The sequence below is a fragment of the Sceloporus undulatus genome, chromosome 4 (genome assembly GCF_019175285.1).
Source record: "Sceloporus undulatus isolate JIND9_A2432 ecotype Alabama chromosome 4, SceUnd_v1.1, whole genome shotgun sequence".
Taxonomy (NCBI): Eukaryota; Metazoa; Chordata; class Lepidosauria; order Squamata; family Phrynosomatidae; genus Sceloporus; species Sceloporus undulatus.
Window position 1 is genome coordinate 155,009,919 of NC_056525.1, and position 23,804 is coordinate 155,033,722.

The 23,804-nt window shown below is 38.7% G+C and overlaps 1 protein-coding gene across 2 annotated transcripts in view; it reads right to left on the bottom strand.

The window, feature by feature from the left end:
• CDH18 (cadherin 18) overlaps positions 1-23,804 on the bottom strand; it is a 586,652-nt gene that overhangs the window by 237,903 nt on the left and 324,945 nt on the right. For both annotated transcript variants that reach the window (XM_042465610.1, XM_042465611.1), the window contains one exon: positions 18,448-18,928. In XM_042465610.1, the coding sequence (XP_042321544.1) occupies positions 18,448-18,675 (228 nt within the window). In that variant the 5' untranslated portion in view covers positions 18,676-18,928. The remainder of the gene's footprint in view (positions 1-18,447; positions 18,929-23,804) is intronic.

Below are 23,804 nucleotides of genomic sequence, written 5' to 3' on the forward strand. Positions count from 1 at the left end.
ATTGTGAGGACTACAGATAAACTGAGAGGAAACAGAGAAGATTAAAGAGGTAGAAAATGATGTCATAGTCCCTGTCAATCCAAAAAGGATTGGGATTCTACGCTGGGCATCTGGATCGAATGATATTGTTGTTCTTACTAGCAGTGAGGAAAGTGTCATCTCTTTCAGGTTCACCAGGACAGAGTATGAAGAGAAGCCCCTGCACTCCCTCCCAGAAAGGGAAGATGATTATGCCCAGCTCATAACAGCATTGAATGTGGTCCTTTGACTCCCAAAGGTTGTGAACCCCTGTCCCTACTGTTTCTTTAAAAGCATATTGCTTCCTATGCCATTCCTTTCTTTTTAATTTTGCATCTTGAAAGAGTATAAGAATTTCTAAAAGATGTTCCCATATCTCAGCGTCTTATTTAAAGAGCAAAGGTCCTGAACTAGATTTTATCCTTAATAGCTTTGCAAAAGTATCTCTCAGGGATTCCAAGGCTTAATCTAGAACAAAAACAGCAGCTATAGCAATCATTCAGTTTCTGAAGCCATGACCTTGCCTAATGAGCTACCATGAAATGTCTGTCCTCGGGGCCTAGGAACCAATTTGAAAGCAGAAGACAATAATGATTTGTTATACAGGCCCCTGCAACTGCCAGGCTGTAAGAAGATTCTGCATTGGACAGGCCTGATTTCAGTCTTAGGAGCCTGGTTTATGTTTGCCTGGTCAGTAAAAGAACATTTTCCCTCACTTGTTGCATATTGCATGTCTGCTGTTTTAGCTTCCAACTCAAATCCCAGACATTATGGGCCTTGAGCTGGAAACCCTCCAGGTTTAGATTTGGGAATGGTTTATCATGACCTCAGCCTGACCCTGACAGGATTCATACTTAGATGGTTCCAGTTTAAAGTTTCATTCTTAGCCATTTAAGAACACTTCAGTACACCACTCATGCGCACTATGTATACAAGATATGGATGAAAAACAGCCTGGCAATTCCCTAACATCTCTAACTTGTCTAACATGAAGGAGCAAGTTCTCTTTGACCCTTATAATGAGGTACTCTGTTTTTCCTCAAAAGTCATTCAAGGAGATCCAAGCTTAAGATATGAGTGGCAGCTTGCAGCCAAAGGTCTTGACTTGTCTTTTATTTAGTAGAAGAAATTCTTCACTGCTTATCATTGGCATGCATGGTGTGAGTGAAGGGAAGCAGGATATTTAAAAAATAGGTGCACACTGTAAAACCTCCACAGAGCATTTGAACTACTTATTAAACTTGGAGACATGATAACAAAAAACATCAAAAGCTGTCCACTTCCCCACTGTGTGAGATTACAGAAGTTTTTGCACATTCTTCAGGGGTTGATAGGGCATTTGGGGACTTTTCGGGGGGTGGATGCATTTTATACAATTTTATCAAATGTGTATTATTTTGTACAATGAGCCAGTCTCTTGGTTCTAAATGAGTTCTTTTTTGCTTAGATTTAATTTGGTTTTTAATCCTTTCAGTCTAACTCTTGTGGAATCGTTTAACATGTTTTTGGCCTTTTAAATTTGCCAGACTGTTTTTTTTTAATGCTATGCCATGATCTCTGTATGAAGAGAAGGCTATAATGTTTTAATAATTCATTTTATATAAATAAATAGCATTTTGTTTCCAAAAAAAAGTTCTGATTCATCTGGAAAGGCCTTGTCATAGATGCGGGGAGAGGAGCATGGGTGGGGCACCATTTTTACTTTCAGTAGCAACACATCTCCAGGGAGGTCTTTCAAAGTTTTTCTAGGTTTCTCAGATGGCACAGAAAGCTGTCCAGCCAGAGGTGCTCCCTTCTTAACTGACCTAAGCTTTTCACTCATTCAACTGAGGAAGATACAAGTATTCCCCTGGTATGAAGCCCACATCCAGGCTTTGACTGTTATTGTCTCCACCTTCTCTTCAGTTAGGGCATGGGATCATGTATTGTTTTGTCACTGGCTTGTGTGCAGGACTAGGAAAGTTACTGCATAACATTTTCTAACAATTTGTGGGTGGTTTTGTAGGGAAAGGGAGGGTTTCTGAAGTCGACAGGTTCCACAAGCCCATCATATCCAATTGATAGGTTCCAGTCTTGGGAGTGCAGCCTACAGGTTATGCCCAACTCATACTTACTGATCCAGACACACCACCTGGTGGAAGGACACCACACTGTGGCTTTCACCCATGTGTAATCTTATTTCGTGTCATCCTATGTGGTTCCCAGCAACCAGACTTGGTTACTGAATGTATTAGTCAACAGGTGGGTTGCCTGATATCTGAACTCATACACTCGGAAGCCCAAACATCTACAAGTATATCTAATAAAGTTGTGGTCTTTTTCCATTCCAACATTTGGTGTATGTGTCTGATTGCTGTCAAAGCAAGACACCACTGGATCACTGGATTTGCTATATTTGATTTTGGGCAAAATACAATGAAAAGAACAATAATGTCAGTGTCCACTGAATAATATGGGGTATGACCGTCCACACTTTTTCCACTCATGGGGGGGGGGAGCAGAACTGAACCCTCATGAATGGGAAAATCAACTGTAAAATATTTCATTCAGTTCAAACAAGAAACTGTAAACATGTTGTTGTTTTCAATGTTGATCCGGGTTTGAAAAACTGGGGAAAGGCTTTTATCTTTCATTTTCTGTTGTTCTTGTTTGTCATCAAGTTGGATTTATTATAACTCTATGAATAACACACTTTCAAGTTCCCTGATCATCAACAAACTTGTTTAGCTCTTGCCAACTCAGGGTTGTGTCCTCCCTTACTGAATCAATCTATCTGTAATATGACCTTCCTTTCTTGTTATTGTCTTCAAGTTACTGAAGTGTTATAATCTTTTCCAATGAGTAATCTTGTCTCATAATATGTGTAAAGTACTGGTTTTCCCCATTTTTGCCAGATTTTCAGTTCTACAGCAATCTCCTTCCCGGTCCCAACCCTTAAACAAGCATCCATTTGTAAAGACTTACATTGTAAGAATTAGTAAAACAATAATGACGAAAACATTATCTGAACACCTATCAGGGTCAATTGAGCTTATCAGGGTCAAATGTCTAACATACAAGCATGTTTTCAGAATGTTTTCAGTTTTAATGAACATGCTCAAAAAAGAATAAAATTATCTTCCTTGTCACAATACTATGGACATGCATGTCTGATATTGTTGCCAATAAATATAGTTCCATATTTTATGATGAAGGTCTTTTTGCTATGCAATCCAAAAGGTTGGATAAGTTAAGGATATCTTCTGTGCTTCCTTTCCCCTCAAATGTAACTAAAATGGAAATACATTCGTCCCAACACATTTCCAGCTTTGGCTTTTGTAGATGTGATTATTCAATGATTTTATTAATATGATCTCTCTAGGAATATCTAGGTCCTCCAGCAGAAATCTATGGTCAGCTTTAACCAAAAGTGACATAGAAGGACCTAGAGATTCCTAGAAAGAACACTCCACTAGACATTTGTAGCTCCTCCGGTGCAATTCTATGGCAGAGGTTAACCACAGAGTTACACTGGAGGACCTAGAGATTCCTAGAGAGTAGTTCCAGGCTGAGGCATGGTGAAGTCAAGCCGATGCCTCCCTCCTCAATGGAAGTCAATCCCACCACAAAGCCATAGTGAGAACTTAAATCTCTTCCTCACTCTCATTCCCACCTTCACATCACAAAGCCACTGCCAAAATTTAAACCATTTGCCTTACCATGGCCCGAGACAGATGGGCCAAAAGTGGTGTGGCAGTGGTGATACTAGGGTTCTGGACCATGCAGCAATCACATGGTCCGGAACCCTAGTGTGTAACGGCGGTGGCCTAATGGTGACGTCACCTCTGCACGGGCATGGCCATCTTGATGTAAGGGATGCACAGCGTCCACACGTTGCTGTGTTTTCCTTATGTCATGAGTGTGCCAGTGGCACACTAGTGATGTAATCCGGGCGCCGCAAAAAGAACCCAGAAGAACTGGGTTCTTTTCACTCTGGAAGGACATTGCGCAGTGTAGCAGCTGCGGAGTCCCTCCTGAGTTAAAATGGGCACCTGCAGATTGCCATTTTCGAGTGGTCTGTCAGGCCTGTGTTTCCCATTTTCTCACAAGGAAACCTCTCTCAGAATTTAAGCCCCTTTCCCATTGATACACCCACTTTCCCATTCCTTCTGCTGCCCCTCCCAGAGATGGATTGGTGGCAAAGGGGTTTAAAATCTCTCAAGGGCTTTCTGATGGAAAGTTATAAATGTGAGAAGATTGAGGAAAGGGCTTAAATTCTGGCAGACCCTTCATGATGGGAAGGTGGGAAGCAGCGCAGGAAGAATGCCTTTCTGGTACCTGAACACTGATGCCCAGGTAATTTTAAATGTTAAATACTGACTTGAGCATCCATGGCTCTTGGTACTCCCAGGGGATTCTGGAACCAAACCCCTGTGGATACTGAGGGCCCAGTATACACACAGTCTAAAGTTAATTTTATACACAATATTCTTAATAATTTTGTGCATGAAACAGTTTGTGTACACTAAACCATTAGAAAGCAATGGTGTCACTATCTCAGCCACCAATGTGGAAAGTTTTGCATTTCGGAATATTTCAGATTTGGAAATTCTGGATAAAGCAGACTCACACTGTAACAAATGAAGGAGGCACTCAACATAGCTGACGCTCACCATCATGAGATCTCTCCCAGAAGACAATGAGCCCTATCAAGCACACATTAATCCTCTTGTGCAGACCCTCACATGCTGAAGCCTGCCATTAGCAACATACAATATACATACAAATCACTCCTGCCTTTCCAGGTCACACAATATATATAGCCAAGTCCTTTCCAGGCAAACATTCTCTGAAGATGCCAGCCACAGATGCTGGTGAAATGTCAGGAAGAAAATCTTCTAGAACATGGCCACATACCCCGAAAAACCTACAAAAAAACTATGAAACCCTTACTGTTTTAGACCCCCATTGCTCTACCAGCAAATGAGTGAAGACAATGTAAAGATAATGCTTGGTTGTGAAGTATTTACCAACAGTATCATTCAAAATGCACTCATCAGATAACAAACAGATGATTTTGGAAAATAGTCACCAATGCCCAGGGCAATGCAGTCTCAACCAATATGATATCTTTTTTAAAAAATCACAGATTGTAAAATTATGGATTGAAACCAAAATGTTTTGTTTCTCCTGCAATGTCAACCATGCAGTGTCAAATAAGAAGTTTCTAGTTCAAATCCAAGAGTATGACTGACGTAATAAAAATAAAATATTAAGGGGAACATTGCCAACACTTCTACAGGTTTCTGATGCTATTCTATCAAGATAGAATAATGTCACTTATACCACTGAAGCCAAATAATTGCTTAACTCATTGTTTTCTTTGTTTTGTGTAGCTTTCTGTTAAAATAACATCCTTTTACACTAACTGGTATTCCAGGCTACCTCTTTAAAGGCCCAATTTGCCCATTAAATAATTATTGTAGCCTTCTACATTACTGCACTATGACATTGAAAAGCAATTAGGCTGAGTCAAGCACCAAAGAAGTTCGGTTACATTTATTAAGCAATTAACACTCTGCAGTGGCTCAGTTGTATTGTAAACTAGAAGTGAATGCCCTAACTATAACTGTTACAAGGGATGGGTCTTGCAATAAGTGCTCAGAATAATGCTGCCAAAGTAATAAACTGGAATGGCCACATTAGAGCCGGACAAATTAGTCCATTAATATTTGTCCTACTCTATATTGGCCAGCACTTTTCATGGCACTAGGAAATTGCTGTTTACCACGCTAATACAATAGCTGAGAGTGTAGTATACCAATATAACCTTGCCTGTTTCTCTTTTTTGTTTAATGGTAGCAGTCATATATAAGAATAAAAATGTTTTCATGTTCCTCAAACCACTAAAAACCTCTTTACTTTGATTATGGATGTCTCAGGTATGATTTTCTGCCCTTTTTGTTGGAGAAGAGTTATTGATTCCTGAAGTTATCTCTCAATCTCCAGCTACAGAGGGCATATCTACACTGGCCTCATAACCCAGGGCCAGTCCGGAGCATTATGCTTTAGACTGACTATGATAGTGAGTAAATACACCAGTCTAAAACTGGTATTACACTGTGTCCTTGTGCACTCAGGCCATCCAGGCTGACACCACATAAGACCCATTGGCCCATCCTCTTCAGTGCAGCTGTCACCACTGCAACCTCACTGGCCAAGCAGCACTCTGAAAGAGCCTACATATCTGTTGTGCCATAATTTCTGCTGATATTAGAACATGGCACCTAAGCATGCAATCAACAATGAGAAGATCACCCCACCCCTCCTCATTGATCACACATGTGCTTTATGCAGAGCTCCTGCCTGTGTGGAAGTGACAGCTCCGGAAACAGGTCATCCCCTTTACTTATGTTGTTCAGCACATGGAGGGGAGATGGTACTGCTCTTGGAATGAGGACAACAGATTGGGATGAACTGGACCCAGTTTAGCTGTCCACATACCAAAAGAATCCAAGCTCATCCAGGGTTTCTAGGAAACACTGGGCTTTTCTTCAGTTTGGTTAGTTCAGAGCAAAGTTAGTTTAAGGACCAAAAAACTAGCCATCTCCCCAGAAATAGCCATACATTGTGAGGACTGCCAGTACCAGCTTTGGAGTGATTTCATTGTTTTTTCATCAGTGTAGACAAAACTGTAAAATATTCTCAGAGATAATTCCCTGCAAGTTGACTTCAGCTGTCACAGAGCCATAAATACTAAATGGTATACAGGATACTTGATTAGTCCTGCTCTGCCCCTTCACCCTTAAAAAACAAATTACTTACTACTTATATCAAACACCTTTAGCTTCCATGCAAAAAAGGCCACTCTACACTCATACATGACTAGCAGAATATATGTGAACTGATAGCTATCACAAGTAATTAAAATTAGCATTAGGGATTAGCATAGTAGTTCCTATGATTAGCTCTTTAGAAGTGGAAATTAGATTCAGCCTCCACACTCAACCTGATCATTACTACATCATGGATTTTCAGAAAGGAAGGTTAAACCTTTTTTCTTTAAATTGGTTCCTATAGAGCAGTAGTCCCTAAAGTTTGCCCTTTAAGGGATTTTGGACTTCAAATCCCAGAATCCCAGACTATTGGCCAAGATGGCTGAGGCCTCTGGGAGCTGAGGTCCAAAGTTTCTTAAAAGGCACAGTTTGGGGACCACTGCTATAGAGAATGAAAACTCTACACCGGATGATTTAGAGAAGCTCAGTGCCAAGGTAGTCTAGTAGATTAAAAGAGCTGGGTAGTGGTGAGTAATGTAGGTAGGACAGTCATTTTTCAGCCTGACCTATCTCACAAACTTTGATGAAGAGAGCCATATAGGCTGTCTTGAACCCAATGAAGGAAAGGTAGGATAACTGTAACAAACTGTAACAACACCTCACATTTTAAAATATCCTAAATTGCTGCCATAAAGCTACTTCAGCTTCCCTGCACATTCTCCCCATGTTACAATAACTGAGAGCTTGTTCCTAGATATGATCTCTGAGGACAAGTATGAACTCAGACATTTTCTGTGTATATACATCTGTCAGCAATTTTTGGACCTTGTCTACATTTCATAAGATGATAACACAAATATCTAGCTAATAAAACATCTACTTTACAATGAGGAAATATGAAATCAAATTTTAAATTTTAAATCAAAGAAGCAAAGCCACAAGGCTAAAAGGTTCTATGATTCAAAGCATAGGCCTGGAAGTGCTATAGTGCACAGGGTTGACACTGAAGTAGTTGGCAGGGGTTATTGCAGTGATCTGAAGTTCGGGGGGGGGGGTTATTTCACAGATCAGTGCAGATCTTTCCATAAGCCACAAATGCACATCAAAGAAAGGGGTAAATACATGAGTGGAACTCAGAAATCAGTCTGGATTCATGCAGATCACTGGTGTTGGGTAGCATTGTAATTCTAATTGGAGCAGTACAAGGAAAAGATATTTGGAGCAGCCCTGAAGAAAGGAGAGGCTGAACAAGGTGCTGTGACAGGCCATGATTTCAGTTCAAAGTGAACTAGGATTGGCCTCAAGTTTAACTGGTGATTTCAATAAGGCAAGTCAGTATTCTTCACAGGAATTAGATCATCCTTCAGAGAGATGAAAGGAGCAAGCAGACCTCTTGTGAAGTTGGAGGCATCAGGCTAGCTAGATGCCTAATGCCTTCAGGAGAGTACCTCCCAAATGAAGATCAAGAACTCCGAATTACAGGATCTTTTACCTGATATCTGAGTATGAAACACCCTCCTCCTGAGTTCCCTTTTGACTTTCCCCCCTTCTTTTTGTATGTATGTGCCTTCAAATTTCACCTGTTGACTTATGGTGATCCCATTAATTTCACAGAAGCCCCAGATAATGACACAACAGTTACTAGATTGTGCTATTCCAAAATCTCTTACAAAGGTCTTATTTTAATATGAGTGAGTGAGGTCTAAGACAATCCTCCACTTGCTTGAATCAGGAGACAAGTTAGGGCCATTCTTAAGTAACAGAAATGTTGAGCTGATCAATCTGTCTCATAGATGGTTTTTCCTATCAATATGGCAGTGTTTCCGAAGTACATAATTTCTGGCTGGAAGCTAAGACTCTTTGTCTAGAGGCATGTTGTTGTTGTTGTGTGATTCCAAGTCATTTTTTACTTATGGCAACCTTAAGGTGAACATATCACAGAGTTTTCTTGTCAAGTTTCTTCAGGGGGAATTTGACACTGTCATCTTCTCAGGCTGAGAGAGTGTGACTTACCCAATCACATTCAGTGTTTTTTTTTTATGCTTGAGTAGGGATTTGAACCCTGGTCTGCAGACCACTACACCACACCGGCTCTACTTGCAGCACACCTTTGGAAGCTTTCAATTTAAAGGGTCAAGGCTGTCTTGTCATGACAGCAATGACAACAACAACAATTGTGTTAGGAGTTATCTCTGTGATCCCACACCCACATGGAGGCTTTGGTGTTAGGAGGATTTTATCTCAACAACTAATTTTTGGTTGATCCCTTTATTCTCCTGAGCCAGCTAGCCAGACACCCATTTAACCAGTGCCTACCAAAGAAAACACATACATGTATACAGATATTGACATGAATGTACAAATACACACATATCTGTCTCCAAGGACCAAGATCTTACATTAGGTTTGTAGTATAAATCTATACATAAGGAGTAACATGTTGATTATTCCTTAATGGAGTGACAATGTTGTGCAGTATAATGCACAATAACATGTACAATTGGATGTGCAACCAAATGCACAACCAAATGTGCAAACCAAGGAGTTTTAAGCACCAGTTTTATTGAGAGCACAAGAAACAGACATTATTTTAAAAGGTACATCTGCAGGTGAAACAATACCACATGCATAATTTTACTCCTAAGACCTCGTGCTGAATGTAGATATTGTGATCAGACAAAAATGCTTTACTGCTTCTGGGGAACATATGCGTAAATAAAATACGAATAGGAGTCAATGCAAGTTGTCCAAAAGATCAGCCCAGCTCTAGACTTCTAAAATGGGCAGCATGACTTGAAGCTCATGATACTGGGATCTGGATAATGCTTCACATAATTTGGTGTTCTCAGTCCTGCTATAAAGAATGCCTCTAATACATGGTGAATTTATCTGAGGGGGAAAAGGCCGTATATTTAGTCTATAATTAAAGAAAAATGTTAGATTCTTTAAAAGGCCATTCCACCCCAACCTTTACAAAATTGTAAATTAAATGTATAGTCAGAGGGACAGCTGTAGCTTAACAAGCTTCCAAACTATTTAAACTGCCTTAGACACATTAAGGTCAAGGGTTCCTAAGCCAATTTAGCATTGGTCTAAATGCGTCATGATGAAGGAACTCATTTTCTCTGCATTCTGAAATAAGCCTCAGACAAAATGTCCTGCCTGCAGACTGCTAGAACTAAGGTTTTGATATGCAGACCCCATGATAAAAAAAAGATTGTGAAAGAAAAGAGCTGAATCTTATGAAACAAAATTCTTGATGGTAGAGAAAAGAAAGAAAAGAGTACACACACCCACACATAGATATAAAACTGTTTATTTGCTTAAGTCAAGTACATTATAGTAAGGGGTAAATCACCTCATTCAAAGGAGCTAGTGTGTAAACTCTTAGTTGTCTATTATAATTTTTTAAAACAAACAGTATGTCAGAATACAGAAAGCAGCATGAACTAGCAGGACAGACTATTCAGCTGACTATATAGATTGTGTATATTTTAGTTGTCCTTTTAAAAGATTGCATGTTTTAATTAATGTGTTTGTAATCTTTATTGTTGTTATATAATTTTTTTAAAACATCTAAACGGTTCTCATTCATACATCAACACTGAACATAAACCATACAACATTAAAACTAATACATATAATTTGTCTTCTTTGTGAAACACTTATATATTTAAATTGAGTAAATTAAACCCATAAGTATATCTAATGTTATTTCCTAACAATATTCTAACTATATTCCTTTGCACTGTATAACAATATATAAGTGCCTAACTGATTAATTAAAAGACGTCCTTACCAGTTGTAATACTCATGCTCACTTGATTAAAACAGGAACCTTCTGTTTTCCTTGGTACTCTTTGTAACTTTTATCTTTGCTACATTTTAATACTGATTTCTCAATTTTCTCCACACTCAACCATTTTTTCCACCAGTACTGTTTTATCGCCAGCCATTCACTTTCTACTTCATCAGTTGGATTGTCTTTTGTTATAGCAGTTAATACTGTATATCCATGTCTCTCATATCTTTTAATCTTATCAACCATTCTTCTTTGCTTGGAATCTCCTTATCTCCCCAGTTTTGTGCATATAATATTCTGGCTATTGATAGCATGTATATTATCCATATATATATATATATATATATATATATATATATATATATATTTCTGTCTCTCTTTCTGTCATATGGGTCATGTTTTACAAAAAGAGTTCAGGTTCAAATGGAACTTTAATTTGTAATATCTCTGTTATTAGTCTATGAATTCTTCCCCAATATTTGCTAGCTAATTTACATTTCCACCACAAATGATAGAAAGACTCTAACTCATTGCTGAGGAGGGAGGCTGCCACAAAAGACCAAGACACCAAATTGGAAGAAAGGCCACAACTTTATTAACCAAACAGCACAGGGGTAGGATTGGCCCAAAGCATGAGGTCTGGATCTGGATCATCAACCAACCCCTGATTGATGAACCGATTTCCTTGGTCACGACCAAGCTTTAGGATGACATAGGGGCCATGAAAATTGCCCTGGATAAGACATGCAACCAGTCAATCGCATGTTCGCTATTAAGCCCCTAGTCACCGGGAGCTGCTGAATCGATGTGGCCCCCGCAATGGCCACACCAAATGTCCTCAGTACTCCCGGGTCACGAAAGACTTCCAATCAAGAGCTACGCAGCCCTGGATACCATGCCCACCAGATCCATGACCTATGATACTGCCCCAAAAAGAAAAGTTGTGACAACATGTTCTTTCTCCTCACTTTTAGAAATTTTCTTTGTTAATATTGATGTCTTATCTCTATTGACTTTAAACCCTGCTAATTTTCCATGTTCTTGGAATAAATTCTCTATGCTCTTTAATGGATCTTCAAAGAAAATCACAATTTCATCCACAAAGGCTTTGATTTTGTAGATGTATTTTCCTATTTTAATTAATTGAATATCTTGCTCCTCCGTTATTTTATTGTTCAGCACTTCCAAGACCATGATGAATAATAACGGTGAGAAAGGGCACCCCTGACTTCTTCCTTTTTCAATGTTTATATTTTCTTACTACTCTTCATTAATTATAATTTGTGCCTTTTGTTTATACATTGCTTTTATCTATTCTTCCAACCTTTCTCCAATATTCATATTCCACATTATTTCAACCATAAAAATCCAGCTCACTTTATCAAATGCCTTTTCAGTATCGATAAAGATCATTGCTAGCTTCTTTTCATTGTGCTATTCAAAGTATTCTAATATATCAAGCACTGTTCTTACATTGTTTTTATGTCCTTTTGGAAGGAACCCATTCTGATCTTCATGTACCTTATCGTTTAATATTAACTTCAATCTTTGCACAATGATTGATGTAAAGATTTTATAGTCTACATTTGTCAAGGAGATAGTTTTATAATTTTGTACATTTCTATTATCCTTTCCTTCATTGTGATGTATGCTTCTTGCCATGATTGAGAAATGCCATTTCTCTGAATATTATTAAAAGTATTCTTCAAAGGCACCAATAATATCTCCTTTATTTTCTTGTAATACATAGATGAATAGCCATTCACCTTCCGTGCCTTCCCTGGTTTCATTCTTCTGATTACTGATCTTCTGATTAATTACTGCGTTTGAACTGATGTTGTGTATTGGGATGCACCGCCCCTTTCGCCCCATGCACTCCCACACGGCTTTAACTGTATGCTCAAAGATGCCTATAATGCGGGAGCACTGTACATACATAATTGTATTATTTTGGGTTATTCACTAAAGGATTTCAAGCGGAATGTTTTTCAGTTGTTTTTTTTTTATATTTAGCCAAGTTATCAACACATGACTGCTGGGCAGCAGTGAGATCACATATCACTGCTTGCTGTGATTCTAGTTCATATTTCACTCCTGGTGAAAAGTTATTAGGTGTTTTCAAACTGCAGCTTACTGTCATTCTACATTGGAGTTATTGTTCACAATGCCTTCAAATAAAGGAAAAGGGAAGGCAAAATGCAAAAGGCAAGATGTCTGCCAAAAGGGTGGCTCAAGAGCAGGTATCTCCTGTTCATTCTGACATGAATGGTGATGAGAGTGATATGGTTGTCAGGGCAGCAATATTATCCAAATAGGAGCAACTTGAAAAGATTCACACTGGCGGGGTACATACCTCCGCTTTGCGGCGCTCTGCCGCCGCCGCCAGTAGGTCCGCGGGGGAGTCGGAGCCTTCACACGGCCCGACTCCCGCGCGGACCGAAAAAGAAGCTCCAAAATGGAGCTTCTTTTTCCGTCGCGTTTGCGATGTAGCGAGGCGCCAGGGGCGCACTCGCTATGTCACAAGCGACGCGATGCGTACAGACGCTCAGCGTCCGATACGCAAAGATGGCGCCGGCCATGTAGAAGGGCCGGCGCCATCTTGTACGGACAGAGTCCGTACTAGGCCCAGGGGCGTCTAAAAGAGACGCCCCTTTTTTAAAATGGGACGTCCTCCGGACGTCCCAAATGCCGGTGCAGAAAGCACCACTGAAAGACAAAGGACTAGACCACATGGATCTCAAAGGGCTGAGGACAAATCATTTAATGCTATGGTTTTAGCTCATTTAGAAGTGCTCAATAGGACTTATCAAGAGCAATGCCGTGAAGTAGCTATCAAGGAGGTGGTCCCTCAGTCACCTTCAGATCTGGCCCCTCCAGTTTCAACAGTGACTCCTGGTACAGGTACACCTTTGCAAGGAGTCTCACTCCTTTTGCCAATGCCTCAAGGCCAAGTCATCATCAAGTTTCAGAGATGCCACAAACAAACAAACAAAATGCTGGAGCTTCCACTCAAATCACCTATGAATGTCCAGGAATACACATTGGTTTTACTTTTAACTGGTATATCCTTCTCATACTTTAATTTGAGGCTCAGTCTGGAAGGTTTTCACCAAAGAATTAGTGTTCTGATCTAATTGGACTCTTGAAATTAGGGGTGGGGGAAATACTTCAGTTTCTCTCTATTTGAATATTTTAAAATCCAATTTCTTTCCATAGGAAGAAACACACGATGTCTGGGAAATTCTTTAAAGAAACAATTCAAACTGAAAATGCCCCCACCCCTTCTCATACATACACATTTGAACTGGCCGAGTAAAAAATATATACCTATTCCCAACATAAACGAAACCATGTTGTACCTATCTGCAATACAAATTTTAAAATTTGGAGTTGGAGCTTGCTGCATAACTATGTTGGCAGAGGTCAATGCGAAGATAAGAGCAGTGGTGAGGAAAGGAGGTAAAAGAAAACAGCAGTGGCAGTGGCAAGAGATTGTTGACAGCTCTAAACTACTTGTTTCCAGAATGTCTAGCTTCAGTGGGTTCACAGAGCTAAGGCAGCATGAAAGGATTGGCTTGGATGATCTCACACAGGTAACTGTCAATGCTAGCTCTCCTGTACTTTCTTGGTTCTGTGGACCCCCCCCCCCCCGGTCCCCCGGGAGATATGCATATAGGAAAGAAGCAGCATCAAGGCTAAGCACAAGCAACTACCATTTATATTTGCAGGTTGAGTGTCCCTTAGCCAAAATGCTTGGGATCAGATGTATTTTGGGTTTTATTTTTTATTTGTATTATTTGGATTTTGGAAAACCTGTCCAAAATCTACACATACATGAATATTTTGGAGATGGAACCCAAATCTGTGGTTACTTTCCAGCTCAAAGCTGTATTCTAATAGCTATGCATTCACTTCACTGTTAATGGGAATTGGACCAGTGGGAGCAAAGTTAATGAACTGGGTTCTACTGAAAATAAAAGGAAGGCCACCGTGTTTTCCATTTTGTTATTTTCCTCCTCAAGGGAACTAACATGGACTGCATGCCAACAGCTGGCTGGTCCAGTATGCAAAGACAAATCTCTGACAAGGTGAAGGACAGGGCAGGACAAAATAAGCAAGGCAAATCTCTTCCAGTCTTATGTTGAACAAATGGAAAATGCCATATCTGTTGTTGTCTTTGTCAGATTAGAGTCCATGCTCAAGGAACAGCTGCTGAGTTTGCTTAATTATAGAGCTGGGTATCAGTTGTAAACACCATCATAAATTGGGAGGGAGTTTATCTCACTGTCACACATGAAATTATCTCACTGTCACACTGTAAAGATACCTTCTTTTCTGCCTTCTGCCCATCATTATGCCAGTGAGACATATAAGCCACACACACAAAACCTACCCTGAGAAGATTAAAGAGTTTTGTACCGCTGAGATCAATCCTTCTTACTGGCTCACCTAAAGTGAAAATATGCTGTAATGCTTGCTATGTGGAAATGTTCGGATACGTTTAATAGGCATGACTGACACCCTCTGAAGACCATAAAGGCTCTGAAGTGGTGATAAATAAGAAATTTTAAAGAAATTAACATTTCTTTCAGGATTTGCGTGATTTAATCAATTCGTGATCCGCTTCCATGCTTAATTGTATTACAACTAATACCTTATGGCAGCATACATTACTGCATGTATTTCAGGATCAAATTTGACATAACTTCAAGTGTTTTTGCTTTTCTAAAGGATCTCTCATGTGAGGGTCAGAGTAGAATCAAGGTGTAGAAGGAAGAAGATCTAACCTTATGTTCCTAAGCATAGTTCTAGCCTCCCATCTTCTCTTTCTCTTTTACAAATAGACACACACACACACACTAATTTTCAGCCCCTGTGAAAGCTAAGACAGTTGCTCTGCTTCATTCATTAATATTGCAATAGGGGACAAACATTATCACCCTCTCTGGAAGGTAGGTAGATAGGTAGGTGTGTGTGTGTGTGCATGTGTGAGAAAGAGAGAGAGAGAGAGAGATATGATGATGATGATGATGATGATGATGATGATGATGATGATGATGATATTTTCTCTGCTAATCTGGAGGAAAAGTGCTGGCATTTGGACCCTGTTAACCTTGGCTCTGCCACAACACTAAAGAGAAGTTCAAATTTGACAAAATTACTGGCAAAGTAATAGGTGTCTGCATTTGCACTTTAAAGCCAAGGTAATAGCAGAAGAGTTTATACAGAAAGAGTTGAATAGTAAATGGAACAAGTCAAAACTCTGATGTATGTTACAAAAAGCCAGTGTTATTTGGAAGCTAATTTAACAGCAGGAATCATTCCAAGGCTCAAGGAATGATTCAACCTCAGTCACTCAATCTAAATTTGATTTTCATTAGTGCATATAATTTTTTTTAAAGATATCTACCAGGTTCCCTCCCACAGGCAAACACTTATAAGAAACACTAAGATAGATCTGTGGCAGACAGGTTTGCCAATTTCTACCAAAAAATCACCAAAAACCTGTTCCAGGAAACATTGATATTCAGTGTGCCAACCTATACTGCCATAAATATCTCTTAATAGGGACGTAGCTACACATAACAACCGGTATAGTTTGTTGATTTCTTCTGCAATTCAGGACAATTCCTGCAACTTTTCAAATTGCTATCAAAATACTTCTGCCGTTATGATGGTGCGTGGTGCAGCTAATCTCAAAATGATGTCAGGAAGAGACATACATTCACTTTATGTTGCCATTTTGAGAAGTATTCCATAGGAAAATTGAGGTATTTGGCTACAGATCTTCTCAAAATGTCTACAGGATTTGAAAGTGCATCTCCTCTTGCTGTTCTGAGAGTGACTGCAGAAATAAAACAGATTTTTTTGGGGTGGTATGGGTTCTTGGAACAGTTGAAATACCTACAGTTTAATACTGTATACTCTGCCACTGCATCTGAACAAGAGGATTGAAATCCACAAAAAGAAAAAAAAATCATATTGTAATAAATTAATTAGTCTCAAGGGAACTCACAATGCTTTTCCCTATCCTACTTTCCTTTGTTTTTATCCCTTTTTATTATGAAACAGATTAAAATGCCTATCTCTTTGAAACTTTATTATTTACTAGTACACCAACTTTTTCTTCAGTTTACTCCAGTAACTTACTCCCTGGACTCCTGTTATTGACTGGCCCATGATCAAAACATTCCAGTCCAATGTCTTAAATAAAATGCATATAAATTAAACTCCAGAGTATAAGTAAGCCTATAGAGAAAATCCATACATATATAAAAGTTGCTGCCAAGAACTCGGGAATCTTATTAATGTTAGTTCTGCTTACTGGCTTTTTTGTTTGTTTGCTTGTTTCTTTTCTTTTTTAAAAATCATACTCTTCATATTATAGGTTCATGTCCATCTTTTTCTCCTCTGAAATATTTCAGCACTATGTAGTACCAGTATCTCCAGTAAGAATAAACAGTATGATTTTGCATTGCTGGCTTCTACCTTTCCACCAGTATAAGCAGCAAATTTCCAATAAATGTCCAACTTTCAATGCAAATGGATTTCTATTGTTTGTTTGTTTGTTTGTTTGCTTGTTTATTTCTAGCCTTAGTCCATTGTGGGTCCATTGCCACATAAAACATAATTTGCTATTGGTGTGAAATTGTGTCCAATTCTGTCAATCCTTTTGCCATAAAGGTAATGTACATCACCTATTTACTTATTTACTATAGTTATATTAACATTTCAGTCTAGCAATTTGTTAGCAACTCTGAGTGCCTTACAGAGGGGCTCAAATTTGCTTTCAAAATTCAATAGATAAATAAAAATAGTAGTAATCCACATCATCAAACATATTAAAGAAGTGAAACAACAAATAGTATGGAGGTTTTAAAACTCCATCCAATCATCCAATAGATAATACTTGAAACTTATAACAGAATGTGTAAATGAAAGAGGCAAAAAATGCATTGCTAGTGCCAACTCAAATAAACTCACTCAGTCAGTTGCTGACTGGATCCCACTGACATTATGGATGTATTCTAAATGGGATCAGCAACTGAAAGTGCAGTCAGCCCTCCATTTTTAGAGAGGATCTGTTCTGGACCACCCCCACCGTAAAAGCAGAAACGCACAGATATTCAAGCCCCATAGGCTTGACTGGGGGGTGCCCGCAAGCCGCCTTGGGTGCCCCCCCCCATTTTAACCCCCTCTGTTTGCTCCTCACAAGTATGTGAATATAATGGATCTGAAGTTCATGAAAATGAAGGGGCAACTGTACTGATTTTCAAAAACTGAAAATCCCAGTGACATTGAAATCCCATTAAAAACAAAGACCACCTAGGCTTTTGAGTCAGGGATCTCCACATAGACTCCAGATGCCTCTACATTCTTCCCAGAATGAGATGGCAAAGAAACATAGAACTGTCATCAACATATTGATTAAAATATACCCATATTCCCAGACAATCCCTTCCAGTGGTTTCCTGTATGTTTTAAACAAAACATGAGGCAATTCATATGCTAGTGTTTCTATCTATCTGTTAAAACTCTAGTGAATCAGTACAGGTCACATAAAATGGTCAACACATGCAGCTAATCTAAACTTAGGGGAAAATATATGTAAATGGGTGATATTGTTAACAGATGTATCTTTAAAAAATTTAACATGCTTATCGATGCATCCCCCTCAAATGCTTATTTAACAAAAAGGACTTGTAATATTGTCTTTTGTTCTAGTACATTGTCATCTCATTAGAGTTTGGAAAAGTGACTTTTTGGATTATAACTCTCAGAATGAAACAAAATTTTGGTTGCCCCCAAAGTAACTTTTGTGAGCTCTAATCCCAAATGCTCAAATAGGCTCAAAATGGAAAGAAATCTTACCTTTCCAACATACTGTGGATCTGGTCCCATATGCTCTTCTAAAACAAAGAACTGGTTCCACACCCATCCACGCTTGGGTCGATGGTGCACTTCCGTTTCCCCCTCTATATGTTTAGTTTGGTTTCTTGTCACCTTGATTGAGCCATGATGTGCAGTTCCATAACACCTCTGCACAAAACAGAGACAAACTAGGACTGGGCAGATGCAAGAAGTGCTCGTAATTCTCATTGTAGGATCACTTTCCAATTCAAGGTGTTTTCTTCCCGTCTCCACTTTCTTTTTCCTACTGTAATCCGTTAACAGGCTTCCATGGGTGAAAGAAAGAACTGGTTTAAAAAAACAGTCCAGAAAGGTTCATTTATATTGTCCATGGTTCAGCTGTCCATTGGTCAGAGGTCATTTACATCATCAAATGCAAAGTGAGAAAATTACTCACTTTGCTGATCTTCACAACTGACTGCTGGGGCCACACATTTTATACCTAAAGGGAGGAAAGAAAAGAGAACACTTTATATCTCTATAAAATTATTTCTGATCCCTGATCTCCAATTGCAATATACTTATTGATGCACTGACAAGTTACACCAAGACAGTGCCACGTAGAAACCCATATTATTTCTAACCTTTAGCCAAATATGTGTGTTGGGTTTTATTTAAATGATCTAAAATTAGTGTGCAGAACAGTTTGATATACAGTCAGCCCTCATTATCCAGAAATTCTCCATCCACAGATTCAATCATCTATTGCTTGAAAATACCCCCGCCCCCCAAATTCCAAAAGAAATCTTGAATTTGCCATTTTATGTAAGGGCTGCCATTTTACAAAGTTTTTGTGTTCAATTGGACTTGAGCATCCACTGATTTTAGTAAACACAGAAGGTCCAGGAACCAAACACCACAGTACTACATAAAGTGATGTCTAGATACATAAAATGTATTTATGAAAATTCATATCTCATTTGAAGCCCTCAGATTCTGGACAGCTAATACAATTGCTTTATCTCTCATCCTTCAAGTACCTTGTTGAGTAGGTTGTTTTCTAATCAAGCTCCTCTCACCACAGTTCATTTAATTCATCTCAAAAGGAATTACTAGGACTGGAAAAAGTGAAGAGATGCCTCAGCATGCCAGAGAGTTGTAGCATATGCAGTCCCTTCCACATTAGCTTTGTTGTTGACAATTATTTTCAAGGATAGGCCAGCACAGAAAACAAACGGACAGTGCCAAGACATGAGATGTCTTCAAAAAATCATACATGCTGAAGCCCACTGGAAAATGACTGAGTGAGCCTGTCTTGTAGTTGCAGTCAGTGAATCTGTCAATTTCAGATTCTCGTATTTATTTATAAACTTAAATTCAATTAACCTCTGAAGTTTGGGGACCTATTTTTTAAAATAATACTGCATGAAAATATTGTTGCATTTTGGATGTGGATTTTTCTTATCATATGCATTTTATATGCAGATTTATTTAACATACACATTTCTCCAAGAATATTTCCTAATATACAGCATTTAGGAACATTGTTTTGACAGATATGATGCAATGTCATTTCCATATTACTTTCACATACACAGTGGTGAATTGATTAAAAAATAAATAGAGAACATGATTGCAAAATAAAAAGGTCATTTTCTGAAGGATAACTGTTTTTATTTATATATTGGTTGGGTTCATTCAAGTCTGAAATCATATAAGTCTTATGAACTTCTTATGCTGCATAATCAGAGATCAGATCCTCTATTTTTGCACTGGGGCAGACTTCTTGGTAATTTGTCCACTGTGTCAGGCAAAATTAAATACAGTTCCACAGCAGCCATGTACAATCCAATCTGAAACATCACTGAACAACAGGAACACGTTCATTATTACACTGAGAAGAACAGACACCAATATAAGAAAAGAGGGTGGGGGACTATCCTCAACTATATTTCAAGAAAGAAAGAAAAACTAATAATAACCACACAAATCCCATTGCATGTTATTGTTGATTTCCTAGACGAAATGTTGAGAATGGTGTGTTGCATCTAAAATAAGCTAAAATAACTATACTATTAGATCTATACAGTATACAACACTGCCATGTTAGAAGGGGTGGCGTGCTGGCTATTATGACAATTACACAGCAGCAACAACAACAACAACAAGGAAAAGGGGGGTAGAGACATATTGGTTTATTGAGGTGTGCATCTATTTGCAAGTTTGAGTCTATGACATAAGCATACATTGATATTCCCCTCTCCTACAGATAACAAACAGACTGTATTCAGTGATCATGGTTAATGTTCTGTCTTTGAAGCCTGGCTGCTCCTTGCTGCCAGGAAATAGAGATTTCTGAGTAAGAGTTGTGGAGGTTGGAAAGAAGCCAATATCCCTTTGAGCAACAGAGGCTTAAAAAAGGTAGAACAGAGCACACCAGCTCTACCCAAACATCTAACACAGAAATTGCTGCAGAAAACAAGTATTCACACTTGTTTCCTACACCCATGGGTGTCATTATCTCATAGTAATCACATCTCTGCCTTCATGGTACCTCATTTAACAATCTAATGTGAGAGAGGAATGGGGATCATATATTTAATACCCACTAAAACTAAAGTTTTAAAGGGATTCATCTTGCCTGGACATTCCTGGTCAGGGACTTGAAAGTAAAACATAGAAAAGTGGTCGCATAGACAGCATTCATAAAACACTCATCCTCCAGTATGGTTTAAGAGTTCCATTGTCTCATTTTGCACACATGCTTCAAAATGAAGATTCCCACTGGAAAGACAGACAGGCCGTGTTTGTACTCCATCCAAATACGCTTCCATCAGACGTCATCAGGGCAGAGAGCAAACACCAGCCCAATCTATTTTCTTCTAATTAAGGAGTGCCACCCCTCGAGATGCACATATTTTTCCAATACAAACCAAGTAACAAGCACAAGTATGACACCAGAGATTCTACTGAAAGGAAAGGGGAAAAAATAACGCAAGGTTTATATTATCTTGTGCCACTTCACACAAAACTCTCTTTGACCACCACACATAAATACTCTTTCCCAAAGAATCAGTTCTATAGAACTTATCCTGTTAGTTCCAGATTAGTGCTTCACATATCTATGGTTCAGTACTATCTAATGCACAGGGAGGGGGGGGGAGCTCATACTAAAGATAAAGTTAACAATACTGTTCAGTTCATGATCTGCTTCTGCACTTAACTTTGATCTTTCAGTCTTTTGAAGTTAGTACTATTTTTCTTCATGAGAGGAATAAGGGTTCAAACATATATTTTGTACAATATTCTGATTTTTCTCCAATAAATATATTATACGTCGTCGTCATCATCATCATCATCACCATCACCATCACCATCATTTGTAATGTCCCATCTCTATCTCAGTGGTTCTCACACTCCCAGGGTATGTGCAGCAACACCCCAGAAGAGGGGTGACACCCGATCAGGCCATCCTCTCAGAGGTGAAGGGGAAGAATGAACCTAAATAAGATTCAGGCAATCAGATTGAGTGGGGTTGGCCTAATACTTTAGGTTGCCTGAGACAAAGGAAAAGATGTTGTTCCATCCCATGAAAACCTTTTCTCAAACTAGCTCAAGGTGGCATACAGCGCTCCTCACTTTGAACTGTACAGAATGTGGCTCCATCCCCTGCCTGCAAAGGTCCCTAACCAACTCTACCATGCAGCTCCATTGATGAAAGCTATAGTCTTCACAATGCCACCAGGAATTTTAGTCACTTTTTGTGGTATATGTACATATATAGAACGGTCAGCATGCCACCGAAGAGTTGTAGACATATGCCAGTCCCTTTCCAAATCCCCCCACATTAGCTTTTGTTGTTGACAATTATTTTTCAAGGATAGGCCAGCACAACAAGAAACAAACCAGACAGTGCCAAGACATGAGATGTCTTCAAAAAATCATACATGTCTGAAGCCCACTGGAAAATGAATTGATGACTGAGTGAGCCTGTCTTGTAGTTGCAGTCAGTGAATCTGTCAATTTCAGATTCTCTCGTATTTATTTTATAAACTTAAATTCAATTAACCTCTGAAGTGTTGGGGACCTATTTTTTTAAAATAATACTGCATGAAAATATTGTTGCATTTTGGATGTGTATGTGATTTTCTTATCATATTGCATTTTATATGCAGTTTTATTTAACATACACATTTCTCCATAAATATTTTCAATATAATACGGCATTTAGGAACATGTTTTGACAGATTGATGCAATTCATTTCCATATTACTTTCACATACAACAGTGTGGAATTGATTAAAAAATAAATAGAGAACATGATTGCAAAATAAAAAGGTCATTTTCTGAAGGATAACTGTTTTTATTTATATATTGGTTGGGTTCATTCAAGTCTGAAATCATATAAGTCTTATGAACTTCTATTGCTGCATAATCAGAGATCAGATCCTCTATTTTTGCACTGGGGCAGACTTCTTGGTAATTTGTCCACTGTGTCAGGCCAAAATTAAATACAGTTCCACAGCAGCCATGTACAATCCAATCTGAACACATCACTGAACAACACGGAACACGTTCATTATTACACTGAGAAGAACAAGACACCAATATAAAGAAAAGGGTGGGGGGACTATCCTCAACTATATTTCAAGAAAGAAAGAAAAATAATAATAACCACACAAATCCCATTGCATGTTATTGTTGATTTCCTAGACGAAATGTTGAGATGGTGTGTTGCATCTAAAATAAGCTAAAATAATATATTTATTAGATCTATACAGTATACAACACTCTGCCAGGTTAGAAGGGGTGGTGTGGCTGGCTATTATGACAATTACACACAGCAGCAACAACAACAACAAGGAAAGGGGGTAGAGAACATATTGGTTTATTGAGGTGTGCATCTATTTGCAAGTTTGAGTCTATGACATAAGCATACATTGATATTCCCCTCTCCTACAGATAACAAACAGACTGTATTCAGTGATCATGGTTAATGTTCTGTCTTTGAAGCCTGGCTGCCTCCTTGCTGCCAGGAAATAGAGATTTCTGATAAGAGTTGTGGAGGTTGGAAAGAAGACCATATCCCTTGAGCAACAGAGGCTTAAAAAGGTAGAACAGAGCACACCAGCTCTACCCAAAAATCTAACACAGAAATTGCTGCAGAAAACAAGTATTCCACACTTGTTTCCTACACCCATGGGTTTTCATTATCTCATAGTAATCACATCTCTGCCTTCATGGTACCTCATTTAACAATCTAATGTGAGAGAGGAATGGGGATCATTATTTAAATACCCACTAAAACTAAAGTTTTAAGGGATCATCTTGCCTGGACATTCCTGGTCAGGGACTTGAAAGTAAACATAGAAAAAGTG